This window comes from Grammomys surdaster, unplaced genomic scaffold, assembly GCF_004785775.1.
Source record: "Grammomys surdaster isolate TR1022 unplaced genomic scaffold, NIH_TR_1.0 125941, whole genome shotgun sequence".
Taxonomy (NCBI): domain Eukaryota; kingdom Metazoa; phylum Chordata; class Mammalia; order Rodentia; family Muridae; genus Grammomys; species Grammomys surdaster.
In genome coordinates this window covers 490,766-511,681 of record NW_021620763.1, presented here as the reverse complement: position 1 = coordinate 511,681, position 20,916 = coordinate 490,766, and the positions used below count along the sequence as shown (strand labels likewise).

Below are 20,916 nucleotides of genomic sequence, written 5' to 3'. Positions count from 1 at the left end.
GGCCTTGAGAAGAAAATGAAGGTTTGGAATCAAACAGGCACATTGAATGCAAAAATATGGATATAAATCACAAGGCTGGTGAAACTGTCTTCGAAGAGTGGTATGAGTGGAAATCTGGGCAGACTGGATTTAGAAATAAATGGAATACGACAAAATAGAATTATCTTTAGAGACACATGAAAAAAACCTGGAAGTTAATTTTATTCATATTTAGATAAAACATGCATGAAGATTATTTGTTTTTTTTTTTTAAATATGGGTTCCTTTTTCTTTACATCCTCTTTAACGTTTTTAGTTTTCTTGTTTATTGTCATTTTAACTGGGGTAAAATGGTATCTCAAAGTAGTTTATGTTTTCCTGATGACTATGGAAGTTGAACATTTAAAAAAAATAGTCATTGGCCATTTATTTGCATTTTTTAAAGTATTCATTAGCTCATTTGATGACTGGCCATTTTAGTTGCTTGGTGTTTATTTTTTTCTGTGTTTTGTAAATTCGGGATATTAGCCCCTTGTCTGAGCTATAACTGGTAAAGTTTTCCTCCCGTTCTGTGCACTCTGTGCTCTACTGATAGTTCCTTTGCTGTGTAGAAACTTTTAAATTACATGTAGTCTCCATCTGTTGACACTTGTGGCTAGTTCTGTGTTATTGTTCTATTCAGAAAGTTCTTGCCTAGCCAAATGATCATTTAATAGCCTAACGATATTGAATTTGTACTATCAAAAGCCTTTATAATGGCCATACTATGTGAATCAGCAATTTCATTTTTAAAAATATTCAGAATAGACATGTAAAGTATGATCATAATGCTTATCACAATATTTTAATAAAAATTAGAAACTACCTTATTGCTTAGCAATAACCAATGCAAAATATATTAATATTAAAAATCTACTTATTGTCTAAACTAATATACATTTTATAATTGCAAGAGCTAGGGATAATATATTTGAAAGCACTTTGTAGATTGGAAATTTCTGCTTATGTACTGTTGTATTTATTACTGAAATACCAACGTGCTCCTCAGTGATGCTGGAACTACAGAAAAGCTGATAAAGATTAGATGCAGAACTCCTGTTCTCTTTGATATTTGTGGTTTTCAACCTTGGTGACAGAGCATATGGAAGTTTACTTTGCACACCTTTGCACATCAGTGACACACTTCCTCCTGATCATTTTAAGCAGTTCCGTTCCCTGGTGACCGGCCATTCTTATTCAAACGACCACAAACGCTATCTCCTATTCATCCTTTCCTTGTTGAAGCCATTCCAATCACACTAATTCCAGGGTCTCTGCTTGCCTCAGGCCCTTTGTTTTTTTGTTTTTTGCCACCTGCTCCTCTATCTGGAGAGCTGTTGTGCAAGCTAGGTTTCTTCACCTTATCTGCAGAGCCCTTGCTCAATCAGCACAAATCCTTTACAGCCTTATTTTTACTCCATAGCACTTATCACTCCCCAATATACTATCCATGTTCGTCCTTTAAACCATCAACTTCTTGAAGGCAGAGAGCTTCTTTGTTCTCTTGTAGGAACCCCAATGTTTCTATCTTAGCACATAAGTCAAAAGAGATTTTGAAGGAATTGGCGAAACACGTTTTTCTGTGAATTTAAAAACTCACCCAAATAAATTTCCTTTAAAACTACTGTCCAGAATGGACTTGTGAGACTAACATTAAAACAGCTGTTGCACTTACATCATTTCCCCTCCCCCATTTCTTTTGGAGTCAAGGACTCCCTATGAAGCCTGAAGCCGGCCTGGAACTCCAGTCTCTCTGCAGGTGACTACAGGTGGGCATTATATCATGTTACTCTTGTTCTGGCAGCACTGGCTAAGTGAAGGTCTGATGGCAGCCTGTGGCGGAGAGGCCCGATACCAACAAAACAAAATCCTTTCAGAAACCTTTTAAGACTGAGGTGGTGAGGACAGTCAGCTGGCTCACCCGGGGATGCCGAGTGAGACTCTCAGGATATAATATTGGTTAGAAACGTGGTCTCCCAAACTGGCACATCAGCCGCAGGGACTTTTCAACATTCATCTGCTTTCCAACTTCCTGATTCTGTTTTGGGGTGTGGCCTTGGCATCTCTGTTTAGAAAAAAGCTCATTTGATTGGTTTTCAGGTATGTAGCAACGTTGGAGAATCACCTTAAGAAGCTAAAAATAGCTATCAGGAGACTTCTCTTGCACCGTAGGAGCCTATATCTGGAGACCTTTGGGGGGGGGTTGTGGGGGGGACGCTCTGCGCAGCCGCTCTCTGGAGTCACAGCCCTCTAGAGACCGCGGTCCAGCAACACCCAGCGAAGACCCAGGTGGTCCGCACCTCCTAGGTAGGAGGCCTCCGCGTCCAAGCGCGCGACAAGTGAAGCTTCCGCGGAGGCGCGCCCGTCGCTGGGGACGGCGTCGCCGCGGAGACGCTCGGGGGCGAACGCAAGTCGGCCTCCTACCCTAGTATGTTTTCCCTCCCTTCTTCCCGCACTACCGCGGCTTCGCGCTAGCAGCCAATTCCACGTCTTAGAGACCCGGTTCCACCAGCTCCTACCGAGCTACACAACTCCGGCTCTGTAGCAACGGACCACACAGAGGCGCGCAGCAGCATCGCGGTCGGTTCCGCGTGCGCGCGCGGCCGGTGTTCCCGCCTACCTCCGGAGGACGTCGGTGCGTACGTGCGCGCACCCACCACTCCCGCCCCGCGACGCGAGGGCGGGGGCGACGCGTGCGCGCGCGCTCTCGTGAGTTCGCTCGCTCGCTACTTCGCTCGCTCTCGGCGGCCGCTCTTGCTGTGGCTGCGGCTGAGGCTGGGGGCGGCGGCGGCGGCGCGAGCGGCGGGCGGCGCGGGGCGGTCCGGCGGGTTCAAAGAGGAAAACATGGCGGAAAACAAAGGCGGCGGTGAGGCAGAGAGCGGCGGCGGGGGCAGCGGTAGCGCGCCGGTAACCGCCGGGGCCGCCGGGCCCACGGCGCAGGAGGCGGAGCCGCCTCTCGCCGCGGTGCTGGTGGAGGAGGAGGAGGAGGAAGGCGGCAGGGCTGGCGCGGAGGGCGGTGCGGCTGGGCCCGACGACGGGGGGGTGGCCGCGGCCTCCTCAAGCTCGGCCCCGGCCGCCTTGGTCCCTGCGGCCTCAGTGGGCTCCGCGGTCCCCGGGGGCGCGGCATCGACGCCGGCTCCAGCTGCTGCCCCAGCCCCGGCCCCGGTTCCGGCCCCGGCCCCTGCCCCGGCTCCTGGTCCCTCGTCGGGGCCGCCTCTCGGACCACCAGCCTCGCTTCTGGACACCTGCGCGGTGTGTCAGCAGAGCTTGCAGAGCCGGCGTGAGGCGGAGCCCAAGCTGCTCCCCTGCCTGCACTCCTTCTGCCTGCGCTGTCTGCCGGAGCCGGAGCGCCAGCTCAGCGTGCCCATCCCTGGGGGCAGCAACGGTGACGTCCAACAAGGTGAGCAGCAGGCCGCACCCGGGAGAGTCTGGTGACGCGGGTTGGGGTGCCAGAGGTGCTCTCGGACGGTGCAGTGCAGAGAGCTCTCCAAGATGAAAGCCACGGCCCCGGGGACGGTTACCAGAGAAGCTGCACCGCCGGAGATACTGGGAGGCAGTAGGGAGGGGTACCGGCAGCGAGGGGCTGGGGGAGGGGATGCTGGGAGGGAGGTTTGAGGCGCTTCTGCAGAGGGTGGACTAACAGAGACAGAAAAGGAGTCTACCGAACCCTCCGTGAGAAGTGTTTCTTGGGTGGAAAGGCCTGGTCCGATAGAGAGTTGTTAGCTAGGGTTTGAGGTGGATTGCTTTGGATTGGGGAATTGGCCTGTTCTGTTAGAAGAAAGAACTACCGATTAAATGGTAATAAAAGACGTTGGAGTCATTGGGCTAAAAGAAGGCACCACGATGACATTGCGATGAGGAGCTTGGTAAGTGATAATAGTTGTGAGAGGCCTGGATGATTAGGGGAAATCTGGATTTGAGAATGAAGAGCAGAACTTGGAAGGGAAGACTGTTAGGGAGAGTTGGGCTTATGTTATTTCATTTGTTATGTATCAATAGCTCAAGTATTCAGGGCACTGTACTAGGACTGAATAAAATGCTCAATGAGGATCTCATTCAGTCTAATAGTGGAATCCTGTGTCACCTGAAGCAATAGAGGTGTGTACCATGGTTGTGGTATATTGGAAGGAAGGCCTGGAGAGCTTCTGGGAAAGGAAATCCTGGTGCATAGTTCTTGACGAGTGATCACTTCGCAGGGGTGGGTAATATTCCCAGCACAGGACACTTCCTACAACTCTAAAGGATATGTAAGGTGATTGGTGGAAGTTAGATTGGATTAATTGGCTAAATAGTTAAGGAAGTCCATCCTTCCAGTTTCTGAAACTGTTAGGTTTAGTTAGATGTGTTTTGGATTTGAGATGCCATATTGGATTTTTCTTTTGTTTTGTTTGTTTTTCGAGACAGGGTTTCTCTGTGTAGTCCTGGCTGTCCTGGAACTCACTCTGTAGACCAGGCTGGCCTCGAACTCAGAAATCCGCTTGCATCTGCCTCCCAAGTGCTGGGATTAAAGGCGTGCGCCACCACCGCCCGGCTCATACTGGATTTTTCTATTTCCTAGAACTCTTGTGTACTACGTGCTCATTATGAAAGTGTTTCTGTAGAGAAATTGAATAAATATATTAATGGGGTAGATAACATCCTACAATTAATAGTTAGGCTTTGTGACAAGCTTGCTAAAAGGTTTAAATCTCAAAGCTTTTGAATTAGTTTTAGAACTTGAGGGAAGGGATCCTGGACTTGTAAAGGGTTGGTTGGGATTTATCCTGTAGACCAGAGGACCTTCCTCAAGGGTCTCTTTTATCTTAGGCTGTCCTGAAACTGTGTTGAGTCTAGGATGACCTTGAACTTTTGATCCCATTGCTTCTGCCTCCTAAGTTCAGGGAGTACAGCCATTCATTCACCACAACTCCTAGATTTATGCAGTGCTGGTGATGGAATTGGGGATTTCATGGTCAGTTGAACTACCCCAACTCCTGAAGAGTTTTTATATCAAGAGGAAAAATAATCAGATTTTGATCCAGAAGAAAATTGACTTAGGGCACTTGGAGGAATGAAGAGAAGCAAGACTGCAGGTGGAAAGACCAGTTAGGAGAACTTTGGCAATTCTAGGTAAGAAATTGTGTGGAATGGTAGTAAAGACCGATACTAGATGTTACACAAGGGCACATTTGATATTAGGGTGGGTGTTAGCTTTTTGAGAAATGCTGAATTTGAGCTTTTCCCTAGGTCTGTTTCCTACTTATTATTTGGACGGATAAATTATTTCGTAATAATTTATCTTTTCCTCATTTGTAGAATAGGGGCAGAGGTAGTACACTATAGGGTTGAGAATATGAAGTGAGAAAATATAAAGTGACTGGTACGTGGTAGTTACTAACAAAGTGGCAGACAGTTTATTACCAGTAACTTCGTGTAAGTGGACATAGAAGTGGAGGTGGAGGAGAGCAGTGAGATTGATGAGAAGGAGATCACCATTGTTAGACAAATTCTAGGGTCTTTTTTTTTTTTTTTTTTTTTTGGTGGGTTGTACTTCTATTTAAATGAGGAATTTCAGGCACATAATCAGGTATTAGTGATGGAAGAAGGATATGGTTGCATTTTTGAACATACAGGGAAGAACGTTAAGAATAAAATTCCTTTTTTTGTTTTGTTTTTAGAGACAGTTTCTCAGTGTAGCCATGGCTGTCCTGAAACTCATTCCGTAGACCAGGCTGGCCTTGAACTCAGAGAACCTCCTTTCTCCTGAGTGCTGGGATTAAAGGCGTGAACCACCACAGCTCAACCAAGAATTAAGTTCTGAGCTGGGTATGGTGGCATATACCTATAATCCCACCACTTAGGCTGAGGTATGAGGATTGCTGTTGAGTTTAAGGCTAACCTGATTTGCATACGCAAAGAATCTCTGTCTTCACATAACAACAACAAATACATTAAAAAGTGAATTTGATGGAGATACTAAATGATAGGTTTAAAGAGGATAACTTCATATGGCCCTTAAGAGCATAATAAGACACGTGAGATTCAGTGTTCTTGTGAAAGCCTGTGTTAGGGGATACATTAAGTGGGAACTGAAGATGCACATGTATCAGACTGATTAGGTTACAAAATTGGCTCTCTGAAATTTGTGCAGGAATTTATAAATTCCCTAAGTTCTCTTCTCTTTTGTTTTTGAACTAAAATAGGTGGAAAGGAATAAACACAATCATTTCTAAGTAATGGTGCTTTTTGATGAGTATCTAAAACAAATTGAGTATGGAATCAGCCACATTTGTGGTCAGACAGCCTAGAAGATATTTTGTCAGTAGTAGCTTTTATATGTACCCTTTGCATTTCATAGCACAGTTGAAATTTAATTTTTTACTTGCTCTTCTCTATTTCCTATTAGAATATTGTAGAATATGTTTTCAATAAATGGCTTTTGAACAAATAAGAATCATCTAGAGCAGTGGTTTTCAACCTCCCTAATGCTGTGACCCTAATTTAATACTCATGTTGTGGTGACCCAACCATAAAATTACTGTTTTTAAAATGATTTATTTAAACTGGAACTGAGTTGTAGACAGTTGTGAGCTATATGGGTGCTGGGAATTGAACCAGGGTCCTCTGGAAGAGCAGTCAGTGCTTTTAACTTCTGAGCCATCTCTCCAGCCCCCCCACCAAAATAATTTTTGTTGCTATTTCATAACTAATTTTGCTACTGTTATAAATCATAATGTAAATATTTTTGAAGCTAGAGGTTTGCCAAAGGGGTTACCATCCATGGTTGAGAACCACTGCTCTAGAGTGACTGGAGAGATGGCCTGGGTTAGGAGCACTGTACTTTTTTGTATTTTCAGGGGGCATGTCTTCTGTGTGAGTTAACCTTGGGATTTATGTCCCTGGAGTATATATACTGTATGGCAATTCTCGTTTCTATGTGGCTTACCTAGGTTGGCACTTATTTTTTTTTATTGTTTTAAGATACTTTTAGAAAAAAAGGAAAAAAAAAGAAAAAAAGATACTTTTAATTATGTGTATGTATTTGTGTGTAGGTATGTGCATGTAAGTGCGGATGACTGCAGAGGCCTAAGGTCTCTGATTCCCTGGAAATGGAATTATAGGCAGTTATTGTATGTACACAGGTCCTCTGAAAGAAGAGTACATACTCATAATAGTTGAGCCATTTCTTCAACTCACTTTTTGAGACAGTGTCTTATTATAGCCAAATCTTGAACTCAGTGTAGAATTGAGTATAACTTTGAACTTTTGATCTTTTCTCAAGATACTGTCTTGTTGCTATGTCCAGACTATCCTTGAACTCCTGGTCTCAAGTAATTGATCCTTCTGTCTGGTTCAGTTTCTTGAGAAATTGGTACCTTGAGCCAGGGACCACCTTGCTTGGCTAAACAGCAGTTCTTAAGAGGTGGTCCACAGAATGTGAGTGCAGTTATCTCTGAGACCCTTTCATGATTTGCAGGATTAAAACTTTGTTTTAAAAGTAACTATGCTGCTACCTTATTTGCTTTATTTACTGTGCTAGCACAGTGATAGTAAAAGAGCAATAATGGCTAAGTTGGCCCCATAGCATAAGATGGTGGCTTTATGCCTTACTACTGAGCTGTATCTCCTACCCACCCTAAGTTATTGTATTTTTACTGCCACTTCGTTAAGAGTTCTGAGTTAACTACTTTTTTTTAGTGGAAAATATTTTAATTGAAAGAGACTGACAGACGATGTTTTCAGGCATGGGTGTTTGACAGTAATTATCTCAAGAATGAATGAATTGAGCCTGTCACTTCTATGAAAACAAATTGCAGTATATGTTTGCCAAGGATAAAAATTGAGCTTTTAGATGAAAATTGGAATTTTGGAAAAAAGGGTATCTGGGCCTGACAGGTTTCAGTATTTAAATCCTTTTCTGATGATATATATGTGTGTGCTGTGTATGTGCATGTATTTATACTGAGTAATAAAATGTCAGCATTTGGAAGAGCTGTACAACACACTAAATGAATATTATCCAACTGACTAAAGAAAAGAGATCCAAAGTATAATAGGCTAAATACATAGATGATGAGATAGACGTAGGAGTCCACATTACTATGTATACTTAAGAAATATGCTTTCAACATTTCTCTGTTATATCAAAGGATTGTCATTGTTTTCTACAATTGCTTAAAAAGACTACTAAATGTAATCTCTTTTCTTAAGTATGTAGTTATATGAGGTTACTTTTGTTTGTTTTTTTTTTTTTGCTTTTTTGAGACAGGTTTTCTCTCTGTAGCCGTGGCTGACCTGGAACTTGCTCTGTAGACCAGGTTGGCCTTGAACTCACAGAGATCTGCCTGCCTCTGCTTTCCAAGTGTGTACCACTACTACACAGCATGTGGTCAGGTTTTTATGTGCTTCAAAGAGTAAAAAAATTAAAGACAGATTAAATGAGTTTGGCTTGGTGTTGGATTTCTGAAGTCCTTGCTACTAGAGAACCTGATAGATTGCTTAAGTCTACAAGTTCAGGGCCAGCCTGATTTCAACCTAATGGAACCTTGACTAGACAACTCAGATTAAATGCAGAAGCATATATCAGGCCAATTTCTACTAAAGCAGACACTAAGGAGATTGAAAGTAATGTACATAGGTAGCACAGTGCCACCTGTGTGTTTGTGTGTGTGTATGTGTATTGTGGTGTTAGATAATGATCATGGCCTGCAGCATCCCATGCACATGCTTTACCACTGCATTATAAATCTAGATTACTTTTTTTTCTTTGAAAATTATTTCTGATGCTTTTTTTTTGTTATATGTGTGGTATGTGTATTTGTATGTATGGGTACTTGTATGTGCAAATATATGTTTATGTGTATGCCTGCCTGTGGAAGCCTGAAATTTATGTTGGGTGTTTTCCTTGATTATACCACTTTACTGAGGCAGGGTCTCTTGCTGATCCTGGCGCTTTCCACTAACAGCCAATCTGGCTAGTGGTTCCCCTGTCTCTGACACTCAAGTGTTGAGATTACTGGCAGGAGTCAGGCATTCCCCACCTTTTTAAAAAATGAGACAGTGTTGTCTCTCTGGCTGGCTTGGATCTTTCTGTATAGACCAGGCTGCCTTGCACTCATAGAAATCTATCTGCTTTGCTTCTGCTCTCTGCTTTCCAAGTACTTGGATTAAAGATGTAAGCTATCCTGCTCAGTACTGTACTGCCCTGGTTTTTTAAAACATGAATTTTGGGGGTCTGAACTCTCGTCCTCATGCTTGAATAGAAAGTGTTTTATTCATTGAGCCATCTTCCCATTCCCTAAAATACTAGAATATGAAGATTTTAAAAATGAATTGATAAATAATTTAAATTTTTAAGTACTGTATGTATAAATAGTTATAATGTAGGCAAAAGTGCTTTGCATTTCTTAAGAACTCAAGATTCTGAAACTAAAATAAGTCCTGGTTCCTTAAAGGACAATAAGAAAATGATAATTTACAGTCATGGGGACAATGAGAAAGATAGGAGATAATAGAGTAATTCATGGGAAGTCTTTAGATTAGATGTATCCACCTGTCTGCCCCTTACAATGTAAAAATGAAACGTTTCTTACCCAAAGTTGGCCTTTTAAAAAATAGTTCACCATAACTTACTAATTTTGTTTCATGGTTATAATTTTTTTCATCATTGTATTTCCTAGTGCCAAGTTCAGTGATTAGGCTCAGGGTGATGGATAAATTAGCCTCTGTCTCTTCTGTGAGTCACAAACTGCTCTTATGTTCCTAGTCATTAGGCCCAAGGGATAGTGAGAAAGAACTGCAAGAGTGAACACAGATGCACCCTTTGTAGAGGAATGCATAAGGTCTGTGGCTTAGTGATGAAAAAGAGTGTACTACATGATACTTATGAGCACTCCTCCACATACATATACACCATAATGTGTTGGGCACCAGGACCTTTACATGGTATGTTTACAAATGCCCTACTGAACTACACCACAGCTCTAGTAATAACTTTTGAGTGCATGTAGATGATACATGATTTATGGTCCTTCTTTTGTATGTTTTTTGTTTTTCTTCAGACTGCTTATATTAGTTTTTGCAAGAATTCTCAATGGATTCTGTACATTTTCTTTTGTTGAATATATAGATTGGTTAATTTGAGCCTGTATATTTTGCTGTGGTAACCATTCTCTAAGGTAGCAGTCTTGTTCTTATTCTTCTTGACTTTTTGTTTGTGTCTACTACTTCTCAGGGGTGATCCCTATGACCAAGAGAACACAATTAATAATGACTTCCTAAACACTACCAGCTGGCAAACAGGTGTTCAATATCAGAACCTAAGAGGAATCTTTCTCATTTAAATCACCACACTAAACATATGTATGTGACAAAAGTCACATACATAGAGCAGAGTGGCCATTTAGTGAAGAGAGAAAATGAGGCTGGAATAGAGTGCTCAGGTTGTGTGTGTGTGTGGGGGGGGGGCAGGGGCCAGGAAAAGGGAAAAGAAGAGGAGGAGGAGGGCAGAGTTGTGATCACAAAGGATTCCAGGGACTGAAAAGGAAAAAGAAAAGAAAGGAAAAGAAACGAAACAGAGGGAAAAAAGAAAAAAAAAAGAGGAGCCAGCTGTGCTATGGTGGTATTACACCTGTGATCTCAGTACTTGGTTGGTTAGTGGCAACAAGATCAAGTGTTCAGTATTATCAAATACAAAGCAAATCCTAGGACAGTGTGAGCCATATAAGACCTTGTCTCTCAAAAGCAACCTCTAAAGTGCCCCAAGAATTTAGTTTTGGCTCAGTTCCTCCAAAGACGTTATAGTCAGAATACTAGGCTACAATAATCTAAAGTGGATTAGGCTAGAAAATGCAGCTCACTCATATGGTAGAAAACTTTTTTTGCTTTATGAGCCACCTTCAAAGGATTATAAGAATATTCTCACAGCACAACTTTCCTTCAAGAATCAAAGTTCCAAACAAAGTAAGTATAAGAAAATAGTTATCTGGGGCTGGAGAGATGGCTCAGCGGTTAAGAGCACTGACTACTCTTTCAGAGGTCCGGAGTTCAAATCCCAGCAACCACATGGTGGCTCACAACCTCCCATAATGAGATTGGATGCCGTATTCTGGTGTGTCTGAAGACAGTGACAGTGTACTCATAAATAAAATAAATAAATAAATCTAAAAAAAAAAAGAAAATAGTTATCTGTCTTTACTGACCTGGCCTGAGTCACAACAGAATTTCTTACAAATAAAAAGTGAAAATTACTTTATGAACAAGGTAACATTTTGAGTGTCTTATTTCTAAACCAAGCAAGGAAAGTCCTATAGATGTGGGAATTATATTAAATCTTCAGTTAAGCAAAATGTTTCAAAATTCTTCTAAAAACATTTCTGTTCTTACTAGTAGAGCATTACAGTTTTACTAGATTAATTCATTTTTAAATTCTTTTTTTTTTTTTTTTTTTTTGGTTTTTCGAGACAGGGTTTCTCTGTGTAGCCCTGGCTGTCCTGGAACTCACTCTGTAGACCAGGCTGGCCTCGAACTCAGAAATCCACCTGCCTCTGCCTCCCAAATGCTGGGATTAAAGGCGTGCGCCACCACCGCCCAGCCTCATTTTTAAATTCTTGTCAATAAAAATTATAGAAACTAGTTTTCTTTTGTGAGTTCCTCTCATATCCTTGATATTGTCTCAAAGCTTAAAACATTTACCGTGCCATCTGATACCATGTCCCCATATTTGGATTTGGATTTGGTGGAAACTAGTAGGTAACGGTTATGAGTCAGGCTTCAAGTTACACAGCATTTGAAAGAGATCATTCAGAGTCTTACTGAAAACAATACAATAAATGGCTGGAATCTGGCTTCTTATCCACTTGTGATCTATTAGTAGAATGCTAATATCAAAACTATACAACATATTTTTTAGAACAAGCCTCATATAATAAGTACTAGTGTACAGGGTAAATGCCATTGAAAACATGTACCCATTTTTATGTGGAATACAGTAAGTATGAGGGTGGGGTGCTTAGAATCATTTCATTGTGCTTGTACTTGTAAGTCTGAAGAATCAAAAGTAACAAAAGCACTGCATTTCAGTGTTCTGTATATTACATTTTCTGTTTTCCACTCAATAGTACCTTCATGTATTGTGAAGCATACTATAAAAGATGTATGTAATAAACCTTGAGCCTTTTGAACCTTGCTTAGATGATAACACTCAAATTATTTAAAAAATGGTATGAGATATTTTGTAACAGTAAATCAAAAAGTCATTGAAATGTTCAAAAGTAGAGATTAGAGCTGGAGAGATGGCTCAGAGGTTAAGAGCACTGACTGCTCTTCCAGAGGACCTAAGTTCAATTCCCAGCAACCACATGGTGGCTCACAACCATCTGTAATGGGATCTGATGCCCTCTTCTGGTGTGTCTGAAGATAGCTACAGTGTACTCATGTAAATAAAATACATCTTAAAAAGTAGAGATTAATTGTGGCTGAGATTGCTGCTTCTGCCTATAACGTTGGCTTGGAGGTGATCTCTTTTTCTCGTATGCATATTATATAATACATTCTGGTCTCTATCCTTTCAGTTGCAACTCAGGTTGTTCTTAACATCTATCCAATTGTTTTCTCATTTGTCTCTCAGTATTGTATACTTCAAAGATAGATTATTTGAATTAATAATGGCAGGAAAAATTAGCTGTAGACTATCATTGAATTATTTGAATACTTTACATGAATTTGTTTAGACTACTACCTTGTAAAATAACCCAAGTTCAAGCCAGATATGTTAATGTTGTCTATACTAGCACTTAGGATTTGGAATTTAAAGCCAGCTTGGCTTATATATCGCAAGATCCTCTGTCAAAACAAAGAAATGATCAATCCCAATGTATAACAATTTAATGTTATCTTATTTGTTTATAAAGATCTTAAAGGGGTAATGTTATTACTTTTCTGGTGCTAAGAATCAAACCTAGGGCTTTGAGTATGTCAGTGAGCCATCTCTCCCTTTTTATTCATTCGTTCATTGATTCATTTCTCTCTTGTGGGAGAAAAAAAATCAAGTCTCACTGTAAGCCCCCTCACATTTTTTTCCCAAACTAACAAGGTCACTGAGGTAGATTGATAAAATCATACTTAAAAATGTTTCTTTTATATTGGAGATACTAACATATAAAATACAGGGAGTAAAGAGGAAATCCAGCCTGAAATTGAGAAGAGTGTTGGATCCCGTGGACTGAAGTCGCAGACATTGTGAACTGCCATGTGGGTAATGGGTATTGAACTCAGTTTCTTTGGAATAACAGCCAATGCTCTTAACAACTTAAGACATCTCTAGCTCCTCTGTTTGATTTTCTAACTTTGAAGTTTAAGTTCTTTAAGTACTTAAGTAAACTTTTCCTTTTAGAGTGCTTTCAGTAGGTGTATTGAAATACAATATACTTTATTTGTATGTATGTGTTCTCTGTGTGTTTATTCATATCTGTGTCTACAATATGTCTAGAAGCCAGAAATTGATGTTAGATCTTCCCAAATTAGTTTGTAGACTTTATTTTTGAAAAAGGGTTTCATGTTGAAGTAGATTGAACGAGACTGGTATTGAGCAAACCCCAGAGACCTTCCTATCTGCACTGGGATTACAGTGTATATATCACAGTGTCAGCTGATCAGGGTTTCTTTGTGTAGCCCTGGCTGTCCTGGAACTCACTCTGTAGACCAGGCTGGCCTTGAACTCAGAAATCCACCTGCCTCTGCCTCCCAAGTGCTGGGATTAAAGGCATGCACCACTACTGCCTGGCTTGATCTTTTTTTTTTATCTGGATGCTGGAAACTGAACTTAGGTTCTCCAGCTAGGTCACAAGCACTTGCCCAGTGAGCCTTTTCCCTAGTTCTATAATATATTATTAACAACAGGCATCATTATCATTATCAGAGTTTCACTGTGTAAGAAGCAAATGCAAGCATGTTTACAAATACTTGAATCTTGGAAAGTGATTGGAATGTTATGTAAGTGGTGCTTAGGTCTCAAAATTTATATAAGCCCTTTTAATTATGATATAGATGTCTTCAGAATAACACTAAATCTTTATGATGGATACGTAATAGTGTAGAATATTAAAAATTTAAAATGTGTGTGTGATCAGATGGCAGACCTAGCATTCACCTTTAATCCAAGAGCTATTGTAAACAGGATTAAATAAAGTCAATTATAGGTCAAGAGGTGAACAAACAGCCAGTTGACAGGGAGTGAACATAGGAAAAAAAACCCAGAGAATGTGAGTAAGTGAGAGAAGGATGGTTAGAGAGATGCACATGAAGTAGAAAGGAGGGACAGTCACTTCCAGCGGTTTTTGAGACATCGTGGAGAAGGAGAGCTTCTTTTTGGGACCCCAGCTGAGGAAAGTCAGCTGGATGATTTCTCTGCTTCTCGGAGCTAGCAAGCTTTCACCTAACATCTGGCTCCCGAGTCTTTATTGGTAGAGTTCAACATTTGAGGTTTTGTTAAAAAACAATATTTGTTGCTCCAATGCATGGCACAACCACATGGAGAGAGAAATCATGCCAGCTTCGGACAAACTGAGGAGCCATCTGACTTGATAAGTCACCTGGGAAGTCCTTAAGGGGAGAATTAAGGATGGGAAATACCACGATACAAGGTGCTAGAACCCTATATAGTGCTACTTTTTCTTTAGATGGCTTGAAAATAGAAGCAGAAAATGAAAATATAAACAACTTAACTGGCATTGATATAATGACAATGGTTATAATTGCTATCAGTCTGGTAATTCATATGTTATCTTTAATAGTCATAGTGGGGTTTTTTTTTTTGTGCCAAATATGTAAAGTAGATTGATAAGATACAAGCCTTAGAAAGACTTGTAAATGAAAATAAGAAAAGTATTTAGACACAGACAGGAGTTTAGACAAGAACCTGCTTCACTAGACATGATGAAACTGAAGAAGGGTGGCCCAAGGTTGTTAGAAAACCAACCTTAGTTTATCTAGTTACTATACAAGACCTACCAGCAGACAAGTACCCCCAAGGTTATAGAGAAATTAAATGGAATCTTACAGGCATATTAGATTTGAACAGATTCAAGGAAGCGAATGTTTCATATGGAATGTGTTCACCATGTGTGAAACAGATATTACATTCTTGGGCAATTCAGAACAGAGTTATCCTCCAAGACTGGAAAAATTTGGCAACACCAATATTGGAAGTTGGTCCTCAGTTACAGTGGTGAACATGGTGGAAAGAGGAAGCTAGGACCATAGCACAAAGATACAGGGCTAGAGGTATTAATATTTCCCAAGATCAGTTGATAGTTGAAGGTCAATATACTGAGTTACAAAGGTAGCTTGAATTTGATAATCACCCCTTGGCGCCATATCATTTAGTAATTTTAAATGCTTGGGACAAGGTTGAAGATTCAGGAAAGAAGTCTGTATGTAAGTCATTTACTAAAATTATACAAGGCCCAAAAGAAGCCTTTACTGATTTTTTTTTTTTTTGGCAAAGATTGACTTCAGCTGTAAATAGAATACTATCAGATTCAGAAGTCAGACAAATATTAACTGAATATTTGGGTTTTGAAATGTTAATTCAGATGTAGAAGGGTGATTAGACCTTTAAAGGCAAGATCATCACCAATAGGTGAATGGATTAGAAATTTGCCTGATGTTGGATTTCATATTATGCTACTCTGATAGGAGAAGTAATTTCTAAAAGGGCTAAGAAAAAAATTAAAATGTCAGATTTTTGTTTTTTGTTTGTTTGTTTGTTTCGAGACAAGGTTTCTCTGTATAGCCCTGGCTGTCCTGGAACTCACTTTGTAGACCAGGCTGCCCTTGAACTCAGAAATCTGCCTGCCTCTGCCTCCCAAGTGCTGGGATTAAAGGTGTGCACCACCACCGCCTGGCAAAATGCCAGATTTTTAAATTGTGGTAAGCATGGTCATTTGAAAAGGGATTGTAGACAAGGTGTTACTAGAAACAGTTTTCACTGCCTGGCAAAATGCCAGATTTTTAAATTGTAAGCATGGTCATTTGAAAAGGGGTTGTAGGCAAGGTGTTACTAGAAACAGATTCTTTTTCTAGAGAGAATCCACAAACAAGACTGCTCTGGATATAATTAAGGACAGAACATCTTCAATTTTTGTCTTATCTAAAACAAAAAATTCAAGAAAGACCAAAAAAACAAAAACCAAAAAACAAACCCAAGTATTTTGACAAACTGCTATAAATGATCAGGGACCAAAGCTAAAAATACAAATGGAAATTGAACGTTTGGTAGTCACCAAAATCTTGGCATCCAGATTGGTGTCTTCGGAAGGTGAATACTCAGCTTCTAGGGATTGGAACTTTATCTCAGGCAAAACTGAATGCAACATGGGTCGAGTGTATAGGACCAAAAGGACAAATAGGAAAATTCAAGCTATTTTGGTTAATACAACCATGAATTTATGGGGACATAATTTGTTGCAACAATGGATAACACAGATTAATATTCCTCCAATCTCAGAAACAAATCATAAAATAAAAAATGCCTTTGAGAAAAATATTAAAAGATATCATCAAGAACAGTCACAAATAGTCCATGTTATTTAGGGACAGGACAGGTGTTGGTCTTTCAAGGTACCAACTGCCCTACCTTTCAAATGACTGAAACTGATAAGACTGTATGGTTGGATCAATGGTCTATGACAAAAGAAAAATTACAGGTAATAGAACAGCTGGTACAGGAGCAGCTAAATGGTCAACATATTGAGGAATCCATGGAATTCCCTTGTGTTATAAAGAAATCAGGAAAATGGAGGATGTTAACAGATTTAAGAGCCATAAATAAGATGATTCAGCCAGTGTCCTCTTTACAGCTTGGAATCTCATTGCCTTCTTTATTACCTAAGTCATGCCTTTAATAGTAATTGATTTTAAAAGCTTGCTTTTTCTTTTTTTCTTTTTTTTCTTTTTTTTTCTTGTTTTTTTGGTTTTTCGAGACAGAGTTTCTCTGTGTAGCCCTGGCTATCCTGGAACTCACTCTGTAGACCAGGCTGGCCTCGAACTCTCAAACTCAGAAATCCACCTGCCTCTGCCTCCCAAGTGCTGGGATTAAAGGCGTGCGCCAGCACCGCCTGGCAAAAGCTTGCTTTTTTCACAATCCTTTTGCATGAGCATGTTAGGGAGAGGTCTGCTTTCTCAGTACCTACTTATTTTTTATAATAATAGTTACTCCGTAAAGAGATATCATTGCAAAGTCTTGCCACAAGGAAGGTTAAACAGTCCTATGTTGTGCCAGTACTTTTATTAACAGCCATTAGAAATAATTCGTAAACAGTTCCCTCAATCTAAAATTTAGAATTATATGGATGATACCTTACTAGCTGATTTTGATAAAGATATCTTAGAAAAAATATTTGATGAAGAGAATTTTCGCCTTGCTGAGGATTTCAAATTGCTCCTGAAAAAATAAAAAGAGGAGATTCTGTTAATTATCTAGGCTATAAGATAGGTCTACAGAAAATTTGACCACAAAAAGTGCAAATCAGGAGAGATCAGTTACAAACTCTTAAGGATTTTCAAAAATTGCTGAGAGATATTAACTGACTATGGCCCATAGTTGGATTAATTATTCAAGATGTAAGTAATTTGTTTCAAACCTTATGAGGTGATAAGGACTTAAATAGTCCAAGAAAGTTATCAACTAAAGCTGAGAGAGAATTAGTGGTAGAAAAGGAATTACAGGATGCACATGTGGACCATCTGGATCTAAAGCTGGATTGTATTTTAATTATTTTGCCCTCTACTCCTTTTCCCACAGGAATTCTTATGCAGAGAGAGGATAATATATCTTAGAATGGATATTTTTAGCACATAAAACAGTAAAAAGTTAAAAGCCTATGTAGAAAAGGTTTCTGAATTGTTTCTGAAAGAAAAAATGAGACTGCATTAATTAGCAGGAATACACCCAGCTGAAATTATGGTACCTTTTACTGATGCTGAAATTGCCTCATTCTGGGCAGAAAATGAACATTGGCAAAGAGCTTGTCATAATTTTTTGGGAGAGATTATTAACAGCAAACATTCCCAAAGCAGGAGACTTCAGTTTATAAAAAGAACTAATTGGATTCTCTCTTACATACTAAGAGACACCAATTTCTAGAGCCCCCTACATTTTATACTGGTGCAAATAAATCATGAAAAGTGGGTTGTAAATCAGGAAATATAAAGTGACTCGAAGCCCTTATGATTCAGTTAGTCAGAGTTGTATGCCATTCTTACAATAGTACTAGATTTTCTTAAATCTCTTAATATAGTTACTGACTTTCAATATGCAGAGTTGTTTTACATATTGAAACTGCTGAACTTACTCTGGATGATTCAGAATTAACTTCACTTTTTATTCAACTACAAGTATTCAGAAATAGAAATCATCCATTGTATATAACACATCAGATCTCATACAAGTCTACCAGGCCCTGTAGTACAAGGTAATGATGAAATTGATCAGCTATTAATAGGAAATGGTCTAGAAGCCTCAGAATTTTGTAAGAAATGCCAGTAAACATTTGAAAAAGGATTTTTCTGTCACTTGGCAACCAGGAAATGTCCTGCTTGTTCTTGGTATAACCAAACTTCATTACCTGCAGGAAGTAACCCAAAAAGTACTCAAAGAAATGAAGTTTGGCAAATGGATGTGTTTCATTTTGTAAAGTTTGGAAAATTAAAGTATGTGAACCATATCATAGATACATATTCAGGATTTCAGTGGGCAACTGCTTAAAGTTCTGAAAAGGGTGAATTTGTAATTACATATTTATTAGATGTTATGGCTATTATTGGATACCTGTACAAATTAATACCAAGAATGCTCCAGCATATGTCTTTAGTACAGTGAAAGTTTTTTGCATATTATAACATATAGGACATTACAGGTATACGACACAATCCTGCAAAGACAAGCAGTTATAGAAAGATCTAATTGTAATTTAAAAGAAGTGCTTAATAAACAGAAAGGGGTAATAAAGACCCCCAGAGATAGATTACACAGTGCTATATTAACTTTAAAAATTTTTAAATACTAATGAGAAAGGGACAACAGTTGTAGAGAGACATTGGATAATAGAAAAAAAACTGTTGAATTAAGTTGGCCTGTATCTTTTAAAGATGTGTTGACCTCAGAATGAAAAACCGGGATATATGTTATTTTGGAGAAGAGGTTTTGTCTTTGTTTCCACAGGAGAAGAAAAGCTGCGGGTACCATCAAAATTGATAAAAATTAGATTTGAACAGGAGAGACCTTCTAAATAAGGAGAGGTGGTAGACAGCTTGGTTATTCAGTCCAAACTAATTTATAAGGATTGACAAATGGCTTTCATTTGATCAGTCGTGAAAAAAACAAAAAATAAAAATAAATATTTTTGAATGAAAATTTACCAAGGCACACTTACATAAAATGAAAAATAGGTTTTCTTAAACCACGTTTTAGAATGTTCCATGTTAGAATGTTAGACTGTAGATAGCCACATGGCCCATGCCATCTTGAACGTCAGCTTTTGAGTCTTCTTAAATAAAAAGGAAATTTTTGTTCTTTTGTATTAAAGACACAGTTAAGAGATTTAAATTGTTTTAAGTACATTCAAAGGGTTATTACAGTTCAAACTTGTTTTCTAAATCTCTAAGAGTTGGAGTGATTTGAAGCTAAGATAAAATGTTTCAGCAACGTGCTGTTAGTCCATGCCTTTAATCCCAGTGGATCTGTATAAATTAATTATTTTCTAAATTCTAGAGTTAACATGAACAAAGTGGTGGCATACACTACCACCCAGGGACAAAACTCAGACACAGCTCCTAATTGGTATGTTTGCACACTAGAGAAATCACATACTATATTTACATATTATTATAAAAACTCTCTCCAGGGTTACTAGAGAGGCAGCTAATTTCCAATGGGGAAAGGAACAAAGAACATCTTTTTTAACTGCCAGAAAGCTCATCTCCATGCATACTAGTCTGATCAATATTGAACCCTATGATACCCTAATTATGGATGTCATAAGCCTGTTGGCTTTTGTTGCAAACACTTCTCATACAGAGAGTAAAATATTCTCTCTTTGAGAAACAAATCTGGACATTTTATAAGGCATGGAGAACCTTATATTCAGTCATTGCCAACCACTCTATGGTCATAAAGGCACCCTTTATAATGATGGATTGGATCTGTTTGAAAGCAGAGTACTTCAAGACTTAGCCATGGAAGGAAAGGTATTAGAGTGAAACTGGTACCTATATGAACTTTTTTGTGACTAGGAAGCCGTAGCAAAGGGGTCTGTGCCTTCCTGCACTGAGGAAATAGTTCACTTGCCTATAGTCTCCATCCCTAAACCACTCCCCCCCATCCCCACCCCCACAAAAGGTATTTACTGAACTATGGGGACAGATGGACGGAATGGCCACAATATTTGTTATAACCAATGGTTTACTGATGGTTCATCAACCACTTATGGAACCAAAAGTAATGGGAAACAGCAGCCTATAGACCCAGAGGTTGGAATGGCCAGTACAGAGGAAAGAACCACAAAATTAGTGCAGCACTATTGGCTATCAGACAGACAACTAGGAAAACAAAAGGAAAATATCTTCTCCAATTTGTGGTGTCTATGTAATGATATAGATATGGTCATCAAAATGGAAAACCACTAATTGGCCTTTGAATGTACTATCTGTTTATGGGAGGCATGAATGAAATGGTAAAACCTATTGAAACTTAGCAAAGACATCAAATTTTATGTAGTTCATACAGGCAAGAGAGATAAAAATAATGAAATAGTGGACAAATTAGCATCAAGTTTGATTAAGACCCATGAGCTACACTGCCCCACCCCCCTCAACTCTGCTTACTGCATCAAGTACAATTAAAATTAGTGTAATGATTTT

The 20,916-nt window shown here is 39.3% G+C and overlaps 1 protein-coding gene across 2 annotated transcripts in view; it reads left to right on the top strand.

Moving 5' to 3' along the window:
* Positions 1–2,862: 2,862 nt before the first annotated feature.
* The window catches only part of Trim33 (tripartite motif containing 33), a 73,329-nt gene continuing 55,275 nt past the window's right edge, over positions 2,863–20,916 (top strand). For both annotated transcript variants that reach the window (XM_028753013.1, XM_028753012.1), the window contains exon 1: positions 2,863–3,418. In XM_028753013.1, the coding sequence (XP_028608846.1) occupies positions 2,863–3,418 (556 nt within the window). The remainder of the gene's footprint in view (positions 3,419–20,916) is intronic.